Source organism: Bos taurus, chromosome 11 (assembly GCF_002263795.3).
Source record: "Bos taurus isolate L1 Dominette 01449 registration number 42190680 breed Hereford chromosome 11, ARS-UCD2.0, whole genome shotgun sequence".
NCBI classification, from domain to species: Eukaryota; Metazoa; Chordata; class Mammalia; order Artiodactyla; family Bovidae; genus Bos; species Bos taurus.
This window is the reverse complement of record NC_037338.1, coordinates 88,573,516-88,584,673: the sequence shown is the minus strand read 5'-3', so window position 1 is coordinate 88,584,673 and position 11,158 is coordinate 88,573,516. Positions and strand designations below refer to the sequence as shown.

General features: G+C 40.2%; 1 protein-coding gene across 14 annotated transcripts in view; it reads right to left on the bottom strand.

Annotated features, from left to right (window-relative positions):
- Positions 1-386: 386 nt before the first annotated feature.
- KIDINS220 (kinase D interacting substrate 220) overlaps positions 387-11,158 on the bottom strand; it is a 96,226-nt gene continuing 85,454 nt past the window's right edge. For 10 of the 14 annotated variants that reach the window (XM_024999548.2, XM_059891828.1, XM_005213101.5 and 7 more), the window contains 3 exons: positions 10,646-10,744; positions 8,707-8,940; positions 3,668-6,367 (listed from right to left, as the gene is read on the bottom strand). In XM_024999548.2, the coding sequence (XP_024855316.1) occupies positions 5,105-6,367; positions 8,707-8,940; positions 10,646-10,744 (1,596 nt within the window). In that variant the 3' untranslated portion in view covers positions 3,668-5,104. Of the gene's footprint in view, positions 843-1,900; positions 1,959-3,667; positions 6,368-6,802; positions 6,856-8,706; positions 8,941-10,645; positions 10,745-11,158 lie in introns of those variants that run through there. The other 4 variants (XM_059891831.1, XM_059891832.1, XM_059891830.1 and 1 more) reach the window with 3 other exon arrangements.

Genomic DNA, 11,158 nt, shown 5'->3' with positions numbered 1-11,158 from the left:
GAAGTGGGGAGGGGGGAACTTAATATTGTTAAAATGACAACACCATTCATTGTATTGAATGGAGGGGAGGGCAAGGTCTGTAAGAACTACAGCATAAACATACTGTCTGAAGGCATTCAAATTCAGTATTTTTAGCATTTGTGGGCAAACTCTCCTAGTTCAGGTATTTCTTATTCACTCCCTTATCAAGTGCTGACTGTGTGTCCCCTGGCCATCTGAAATCAGGCATTCTTGAGGTTCTTTCCCATTCTAATACTCTAAGGAGTGTTTTATGGTAAAATGGATGAACACATGACAACCAAAAAAAAAAACCTTAAGACACAAAAAGAGTGAACTCAGGTAAAACATGGAGGGGAAAAACTCAAAGAACTCAAAAAGAAAATAAATTCTTTGAAAATAAAAAGAGTTTAATTTGCATTAAGTATAACAATATACAGTCTATAAATTCTCTGAAACACAACTAAAGAGTGCAAGTTTGGTAATTTTGAAAATAACAGTCTAACTTTTTACTAGACACTTGACCAAGAAGATGATATAAGAAATGTCAAGTTATATAGGAGTTTATTTACATGCATTTTGCTATACATTCAGGCTTTTACCTAAAATTTTCTAAAAGAAACACTTCATCAAATTCAAATTTTACAACTATGTGGAACAAAGAAAACTGGTAGAAGTAACAAATCTCTCTTCTTCAACCAACCGGAAGCAGGGTCACTGAGTAGTAGGTGGTCTCTTCTTTACCCCCTTGTATTTGGTGAGGAGCCAACAACTGTGAGAAGGTAACCGAATTGTCAGAAGGAATGGTCTATGAGCAGGGTACTAAGACTTAGAGCCCCTGTCGCCTTGAAAGAAAATGAGGTAAATAAGTACAAAACACGTTAAAATTTAGAGAATGATGGTGGGTAATCGAGATGATCTTATTTCAAGCAACTCAATTTGAGTAACAGGGAGCATGGAGTTCAATGTTTTTTTAAAGTAAAATTTTATTCAAGTTCTAATAATCATTTGATAGATTGTGTTTTGTTAAATCTGGGCAAAACTAAAAAAGGCTCATATTATACATCACTGGTGTAAAGAACACTGTACGTGCTTAGCAGCTTCAGTCGTGTCCAACTCTTTGCAACCCCATGGACTGCAGCTGCCAGGCTCCTCTGTCCATGGGATTCTCCAAGCAAGAATACTGGAGTGGTTGCCATGCCCTTCTCCAGAGGATCTTTCCAGGGATCAAACCTGGATCTCTTACATCTCCCGCGTAGGCAGGCGGGATGTAACATTACACAAAGCATATTAACCTCAGGAAACTAAGGACCTAACTGTAGTCTCTGTAAACGAGCTGATCACCCTGTATAGACATTGTCAGAACATTCTGTGGACCTCAAGACAGTCCCACTGCCTTTCTTGTAGAGTATTATTGTAATTCACAGTTCTGGCCAGTTTTGGTTGGTTCTCACTTCGGTGAGGTCAAACCATGTGCTGTTTTACTGACTTTGAGGAGTCATTCTACTAATGGTCTGGAAATCACTGTTTGCCTTTCTTGATGGATCCATTTATTCCTATTAATTCCTTATTTTTTAATGTGTCACTGTAACTGGAGATTCAGAGCTCACCACAGAGCCAGCCAGACCTGTTCAAAGAACTCTTGCCCTTTTAAGAAAGCTCTCATCCCCAGACCAGGGCACAGCAGCATGGCGTTAACCAAGGCCGTGCTTTACCATTCTACTTAAAAGGCTTTCACCATGTCGGTGACAGTGGTGGTTGATTTCTACCAACTGTTTTAGCCATTTCTTACTTTTAACCGTAATTCTTTTTAAAGTGGTGAGAATATTAATTCTCTTCTTGATAAGAACTGTTTCAGTGATGGCTTAAAACTAATGACTTTGATAACTAATTTTTTACATACCTTAGCTTAAACTGGATCCCTCGGAAGATCTATCTATCTCAAAGGCAGCATTTTCTTCCTAGGCATGAAAGGGTTTGAGATATGTAAGATTTTAAATTTGCCTTCTAGTTAATCAGTCTCAACCAAGGATTCTCAACCTCTCTGAAGTGATGAGCCATTAAAAGACCATCCAAAGGGAGGCTCTCAGTTATAGATTAATTTATGTTTCCCAATTCATTTGCGAAATTATGGCCTATGCTTAGAATTCTGAGTTAGGGAAGGGTTAAGGGCACCAGAACCTGGAAATCAAAAATGCAATCATTTCAGGTAGCCCACCCAGGCTGGTCACCCCCCAACCCCTACCCCAAGCAAAAAAGTCCCATCGGCTGTTCCTTCCCTTCTGCCAAGTGTCAGCATAATTCCAGAAGGGCAAGCAGTGAGGGAGCCTAGATATATATATTCAGTCTCAAGTGTAAAGAAGTTAATTTCACGGCTCCTTTCTTTTACCAGCTTATTCCCTCAATATCACTCCATAAAGTTGAGGTGACAGTGCCCTCTGGTTCTCCTTTCCTGGTAGCTGTATTGATTTTACTCAAGAGTTAACCAGGAATTCAGGGATTTTTAACCTAGGATACTTCTAAACAGGCTGAGAATTCCTGGTATAGCCAAAACTTATATAATCTTAAAACCTTTTAAATTTAGTATTTTAGCCAGAAGGATAAGGGATTTAATTTCATTCACAAATATTCTCTAATACTTAGTATTTATAAGGAAAAAAGTCATGATTACAAATATATTTCACTCAGAACTATAGCATGCAGGTAATCTAAAGAGTTCTCAATTTAAGAATTTTAGCAAATAAGTTTCTTAAATTATTTGGCTAGGCAATTAAACTTATTCTGACTGCTGTGTAAAACTCACATAAATAAAATATAAGACAAAAACAAGTTTTCATGTTAATATTGAAAATGGTTGTTAGGAATTTTTAGTTTCCCCAAATTTGAGAGCTGATCCTTAAACACTTAGCATCATGAAAACTGTATCAACTGAGAGAGCATCAGTTCTTTTCCAGTCTCTTCTACAGAAAGGCCATTTTCACAGGTACCACCCCACACGTCTGTGGTCAATGAATCTGCCTTAACATTAGCTACGTGGACAGAATTATCTGTGGCTTAAAGTAAAGGTGAAACAGTTTACAAAACTCGGCAAGATGCTAACTGAGGCAGACTCTTAATGGACTGGCAAATTTAGAGCACTGATTCTTTTCTGTCATTTTTCACCCAGTTTACAGCAAAGTTTTGCATATGTGAGAGTCAGGCTGGGCTACAGGTTACAAATAGATACAGATACACACACACACACACACACACACGACACACAGACTCGAAGGGATGATAGTGCGACTCAATAACCCATTTGGTTTGTCAATTTCTAAAGCACTGTGAAAAAGCAAACTTTTCCAGGATGCTCATGCAACAAATTAAACTGACATCCTCCCAGGATCTGGAAAACCCACTTCTTGTGGTTACAGAAACGCACGGTACTGAGCTGCGCTTGGACACTATGCTTCACAAAAGCACCATTCAGACGCTGGACCTAATAGCCATGCACTCCAAAAGACCAGGGAGAGTCACTCAGGACACTCCTGCCAGCTGTGTGACTGCTACGTGAACCTGAACGTCTTCAACGAACTTTAGACCTCTGACAAAACAAACACACAAATTACTTTTTTATTTTTAATCAAAATGTGAATCATCACTGCAGTGAATAAAAATTCATGACTCAGAATAGCATGCAATTCTTTTATTGTGTTCTAAATCTATTCGTACACTTAATACTCTGGTATTAACTTCACAAACAGAATAAAGAATACACTACAATGATATTAAGCTGCATCTACTCACCTGAAAAGGAACAAAACATTGCCCCTGAAATAACTGCTGATTACACAATACTGCAAACTAATAAACACTATAAATACTAAAATGTTAACATTTCAACATATAACGTCAACATTCTGCCTTCTTTTTTAATTGATTAAAACATTTGTTAAGGTCATGCAAAATAAACGCTTCATGGAAATGTTAGATTACACTCAAACAGCAAGGCAATGAAACCCACAAGAGGCAACTTTTTAATGCGACTGGTCAAATAAACAAACTATTCTGCATGTCAGTAAAAATCCGGTTAAGTGGAAAATGTCAAAAATGTAACCCCGCATTTAGGTAACTGCTCATCTAGGATCTCAACATCTACAATCCTATTTGTGACTGAAGATTATTGTGCTACATGGATACGTTATGTTAAAAAGGCCAAAAAGATGTCAACACATGATGGCAGGGGGTATCTCCAGTCCACACCACATTTCAATGGGACCGTTCGCTTAACTCTGCTGTCAGTAAATGAAGTCACACAAGATTCATCTTTTACCCTTGCTTTGTTACATGTCTTTAAACTTGTCTTCTAGAAGTGTTTCATATGAACCTCCCCCAGAATTCACATGCTGATATAGGGACAGGTCTCTTGATTTAGAAAGAAGAGTGTCTAGGTCATAGGGAGGTGATGCCCCTCACCCCATGGGCCAACCTACTAGCCACTCACAAAGGCCCAGTTTCTGGGGCTCTACTCTGGACACTGTTGACTCACTCTTTTATCAACTTTTAAAGCCCTCTTTATATTTTCTACTTACAATTTTAAAACTCTTTGATAAGCAATCTGTTATATAGCACACAGTCTCAACTTACAGAGCATTAACCTTTAGTCTCTAAAGGCTATTCCATGACTTTTCACCCCTTAAGAGCAAAATGTGCTTCTGGTTCACTCAGCATCATGTCTTCCCTCAAATATTTAGTGAATGAATGTTCCTCAAAAGGAGTCTCTAGCTTGTTACTTTTGTTGGCAAATTCAGTTTATAGTTAATAAATTTTCTGACCTATCTGTATACTCAGATCTTGTCTTGCAGCTGTATGCCAATGAAAGGTGTCATAACAATAGTGGGATTTTATGCTTCTAAGTACAAAGACAATGGGGCTGATGGATGAGCCAGGCTTTCTCACACTTCCCTCTGCTGTACAGTATATGTCTCTTTTACCCAAGATCTTCTCATCCGTGAAGGCTTTGTGAATGAAATGGACAAAGATAACATGCACAGATGGAGTCACTAAAAACTCAGGTCAGTCCTGTCACAGGGGCACAGTCATGCTATTCTACTTGTGCTTGTTCTTCTTAAAGAATGCTCTCCCTTTCTTCTCCAAAACCTGTACTATCGGAGGAGGCTACTGCGTGGAGCTCTGAGGAGTCCTTTGAGAGCCTCGTGTAGCTGGAACGCTGGCCTCGCTTGTGTGCCATGCTCTTCAGGTTCTCATTCTGCAGAGCGGTGGAGTGGGAACTGGAGCCTGACCTCAGGAGGACTTGAGGCGTCTCCCTCAGCCCCTCCGTCTCATCGGAATTCTGGTTGGCTCTGTTAGCCGGGGCACTGTTGTTGTTCAGGGTCACGGTGCTGGGGGTGCGATTCAGGTTGTAGGATTTGTGGCATGCTGGCCAGTTTTCCTCGGGGCTGCTGGCTATCAAGCTGCATTCAGAAGGGCTCTTCTTGTCCTCGGAGCAAATGGACATCCGGGCTACGAGGGGGTCTGGCAAGCCACTCAGGCTGTGCGGGACTCCCCGTCTTCCACTGTGGGGGTCATCTTCGAGCTCTATGAGGTTGGCCTTTTCAAGCTGGGAGTCATCTGCCGCCTCGTTGTGAAGGGAGTGGTTGGGCGAGCTCTCATTGGACCTCACTCCTGAGTCAGAGGAGTCCTTTTTGTCAAGGAGGGCATCTGACAAGTACTCTTTGGCCTTGATGAAGGTTCGAATGGGCTCTGCACTGTGCTCTGGAGACTTCAATGCTCTCTCTGCTTTCCCTTCAGCTTTCTTGTCTTTGTCGTCTTTGAGCAGTGGAGTGTTGTCTGACTCTTCTGTCCCAGACTCGTCTTCGTCACTCGGGAGTTTCTGATAGCGCAGTCCACCTCCCTTCAGCTTCAGGTCTGTCTGGAAGAGACTTGACCTTTCTGAGGACTTCTTGCCTGGGAGAAGCTTACTGCCTGACTGATCAGATTTTTCATCTTCCTCGGTAATAGGATCCAGGGGTGAGGCATCATTGGTGGAAACTCCTGATGAGGAATAATCTATAACATCTCCCCTCTTCATCAGAAATGACTTCCGTGTATCATCTTGCTTTGGTTCACTATCCTTCCCTTTCTCGGGTTCTAGACTAGAGTGAATGGAGCCCCCGGATGAACTCTGACCCATATAATACGTGCTGTGTGGAGAAGACCTGCCACTCATGGTTGTGGAACCTGTGCCCCCTTCTAACTGAGACATCTGAGCAATGTACTCTCTATAAGCGTCTCGATACTCAGCCTGCACCTTATCAGTAAGCTTTGAAATTTCAATACTGGAGTCCTGGGAAGTGAGACTGGAAAGACTTGGGGTTCTGCGAGTTTGTGACTGTGAAGACAAAAAAAAAAAAGAAACAATAATAATTTAAGAATTCAAACAAACCAAAAAAAGGCAAAATAAACATGAGCTTAGGAAATATATATATATATATATATGGACAATAAGAATTGTTAAAGTTATTAAAAATACCAAATTCTTTTAAAAGAATTCTGTATAACACAGTTTAACAAAAGCTGTGAACTTATGAGTAATTTTAGTGTTATTAGAAAGCTTTATATAAATTTTAATAAAATTAGTTTACTGTTAATATTTAAAAGTATAATTTAAGGTTATATTAACAACCTTAGGACTTGCTTTTATAATTTCAAACTTTTAAATTTATTTAAGGGAAAAGTCACCTTCATTGATAAAATATAAAAGTGCCTCTTAGAAAAGAGAAAGAAAATGAGAGTTAAGATAGGATCTCAAGAACAAAATACTCACATCTTCAACGTATGTTAAAAAGAACCTTTTTCAACTTGCACAACATGAAGTTTCTGTCAAATTTCAATTCAGAAAGAGTAAATGTACTCAAAATGCAAAACAAAAACAAAAACAAAAAATTTTAGAGCAAAAGTATAGAGTGAAATGGAGAAGATGAATATTGGATCCAAATGAATAGAAATGGAAGCCACGAGGTCAACAGTCAGGTCCAAGTAAACAAAGAAATAAAATATTTTTAGACGTTTGATCTCCAATGTGAAGTTTTAAGATGAGAATTGCTTTAGATCCCAGAGAAGGTAATACACAAGGAGTAAGAAGTAAAGATTAGGGGAAAAAAGGAAGGAAATGGAGAGAAAAGAATCAAGGAAGTTTGAGAAAGGAAAGAGCCAAGGTTGAAACAAAGCAGAAATAAGGTAGAGTCTTCCTTGTACAGGGAGGAAATAACCTAGCTCGCAAGAAGTTTCCCTTAGACCCAGTGAACACTGAAAGGACGATGCCACTCCCTCACGCCAAGTGCAGTCTTTGTACCCCTCCCAAGGATCCATGAGGGCCAAACTGTTTTCCTAAGCATATGAAGATGACCTTTGCCTTTCCACTTGCATTCTCACAATAATGCACAGTGGAGTCCCCAGAGGTTCCCTCATGTGTGACCTCCTGAGACTGAATGCTGAAGCAGCTAAGGGAATCTAGCTGACTACTATTAAGCCAGGCATGAAAGATTGGTAACACAATTATCATTTTCAATAAATATGTTTTGTTCTCAAAAATAGTCATTTTTCATAAAAGTGTCATCTATGTTGGTTTACACTGGTTTAAAAGATAATTGGTTTAAGTTTCTCAGTTTATTTCTAATATGGCAAATACTGAAAGATAAAACTTACAAAAACAAAAGTTCTTTACGGGTCCTTCAATAATTTTTAAGAGTGTAAAAGAGTTCTAAGATTTGAAATAAGTTTGAGAGTAGTGGTACTGGAGAGAGGCTGGGAGAGCTGCCAGGGCATGGTGGGAACACCAAGTATGGAGGATGAGGATTTCTCAGGAAATGTTCAAAGGAATTCCAGAGAAAATAAAGGGATCACTGTTGTTCAAACACAGAGATAAAACGGTCAAGTGTGGACTTAATTTACTGAAAAATATAGAAATTTTTATCTTAGTTAATACACAATAATAAAATGCTTTCCCAACTTAAAGAAACAAGATTTATAGTAGGTAGAAAAAAGTTACAACAACAAAAAAATATTTATATTACCAAACTAAACACCACATCCTTACAAACGGCAGGCCTAACAGGCGCTGCTTTTTCTAAATACAGTTCCCTTTCCATAGAGCTCTTTGTAACTACTTCCTGTTTTTCCTCCCCGCTCGTCTTCTCCGTTCTGTGCCCTGCTCTGATCTCTTCCTCGCTTGTTTCCCTTTCTCCTTCTGATGTTCTCTCACTTTTGTTTTTAATCCTGATCCTCGCCTGTCCTTTCTCTTCTAAGAACATCCAAAGAGTGAGCCCCTCCACGTCTAACATCAGATAATAAAAAGGAAATGAATATCCGTAAAGATGTACCTTAAGCCAACGCTTACTGAACTGAACAAGAAAATAGCAAGTGAAGGATGAATTCAGCTAACTACCTAGAGAGCCCAGTTCCTATTTACCTTCAATGCTTTTGCTCTATTTTACTGTTTTCACAATTCTTATCAACTTCAGAAATAATGTCACTGTCTCTGTTTTACTGACTGTCCTCTCCAGAAGAACACAGCTCCTGGAGAACAGGGCCGCCTCCCTCCACCCTGTTCACTTGGGGACTCACTGAAGAGTTTCTAAATGACTACCTGAATGCACCAACAGAATCCTGGCTATTTCAACCCCGTCCTTCCTCTTCGGCTCATGTAAATAATGGCATTCCAGTAAATACCTGCCAACTCAGGTTGCTGTGGCGAGGAGCCCCTTCGTCCAGGCCGAGCGTGTTCAGCTCTTCAAAGCTGAAGTTCAGGGTGTAGGGAGCCTGACTGGAGAGCTCGGTGTGGGGCAGCTCGCTGTGTGCGGAGCGACGAGCAGGTTCACCGTGAGGAACAGAGCTGCTGTTTTCACTCAGTAAACGTGGGTCTTCAGGGACCACTTGGTTTTCTGCATTTCTCATTTCTAATATCTTAACAGTAAACAAAGTCATCAATATCCACATGGACAAATCACATTTTGGAAGCTTTAGAAATTATTTTAAAAATTAAACACGAAGTTATTATGACGGAAATGAGAAAGCAAACTTCCTGTAAGTGAATTTCAAATAAATTTCTCCTATATCTGCTTATCTTTCATATTAACAATACAACTGACCTTTGAATGACACAGGTGTGAACTGTGCAGGTCCACTTACTCACAGATGTTTTTCGATAGTGGAGATGGCAGTTTTTACTACGTGGTCCAGGGCTGCCTGAATCCACAGATGTGGAGAAGCCCTGGATATGAAGGGCTGACTCCAAGTTGTCAGTGGATTAACCTCCAAATTGTTCAAGGGTCATCTGTACTAAAAGTAGTACAGCTGGCCCTCGGAATCCAGTGGTTTTGCATTTGCAGAATCAACCAATCACAGATTGAAAATATTTGGGAAAAAAAGATTTCAGAAAGTTCCAAAAATCAACACTTGAATTTGCCATGCACTGGCAACTATTTGCACAGCATTTACACTGTATGAGGTATTGTAAGTAATCTGTAGTTGATTTAAAGTATATAAGAGGATGTGTGTAGTGTACAAATACCTTGCCGTTTTACAGAAGACTTGTGTATACAAAGACTTTGGAATCATGGGGGTCTCAGAACCACTCCTCCACCAGATACTAAAGGATGACTGGAATGATGACAATCATCGTACATACAGTACACTCTAATTTGGCCATTACATTACTAGTGTAACGTAACATTAAGATGAAGCATGACTGGAGCGTGTCACTGAGCAGCAGAGCTGGACGGCAGCTACAGCAGTAGGAGCTACTGCAGTGGGGCAAGGAGAGCTCTGGACAGAACTGGGCTCAATTCCGAAAGCAGCACGGACACATGGGCATTTCCAGCCCAGGAGTGAGGGGGTCAGTGGATGGGAAGATGCGAATAGGAAGCCTCAGGAGTACCGGGATGGGGAGGGGTGTTTTCTGGCCGAACCATCTTGACAGGACTTATGCTGGAGGCAGGCCAGGGGTCTAGCACATCACCAGGGGCGGCGGGGGGCGGGGGAGGGAGGTGGGATGAGGAATTTGATCAGATATTGAAGGTGATCAGACATTAAGGGTAAGGTTCTTTCTAAACTGACTTTAACAGAATTCTTGCTACAACTTGGCAACACAAGCCCAACAAGAACAGAAACCAAGGTCAAGGCCTACAGGGTTACAGAAGCCTGACTGAATGAGGTCAAGGAGAGTGTCTTGGTCAATGAAAGCACGGAGAATTGGCAGGTGGTCTCTCTCCCATATTTCCAAGTGAAATGCCAAAAAGCAAATATTGCTAAGAGCTGCTGTATATACTCTACATAACAGGACATACAGGAGCCCTACACACAAGTGTAAAATGTCATTCTTACATGTTTTTTAAAAATACAGGAAAATATCAGTTTAGACCAGTACTTACTGGCACTTCTTTTATAAAATGTTGTAAATCTACAAGTTGGGGCCTGGTGCCATTCTGAATTTTAAGACATTCCTTTCTTTCATTAACAGACTACTAGTGACTATATAACATCCAGCTGAAGACTAGTAGGCGGGTACTCTTTCTGCCCCCTTCTGATGCCTATGTCAGAAGCTTTCTCTATCTCCTTTATACTTCAATAAAACTTTATTACACACACACACACAAAAAAAATATCTTACTGTGCTTCTAAAAAGATGCCAGTCTCCAAAATTCATATTCATTTCCTTCTTCAGTTCATCAATGTTACACTGAGCCAACACACGGCCATTTATGTTCGCCTGAATAAAAACAAACGTAAGATAAACAAAATGTGAGAAATTATGAATTTCCAGTGATTAAAAAGCACATTTATACTAGAGACTAGAATACACTGACCTAAAGAAGGTTATCATCCCATGTAATAATCAGTAAACAAGCAGAGTCTGAACAACATAAGTCACTCCATACTTTCCCAAGCGTTTCAGGCACTCAAGTAAAATAAATCACAAGGATCAACCTCAGAGCTAAACCCAATTATTTCCGAAACTACCTACCCTGCCATGAGCAGTAACAAAACTGTTAACTTTTCTCCTCTAATCCTATAAAATCTGAGCACAAAGGCAAGCTGCTGGGAGGGGACACAGATGTCCGTCAGCATGCTGGTCACTCACTGACAAAGTTCTAAATGAAGTGAAAGTCGCTCAGTCGTGTCC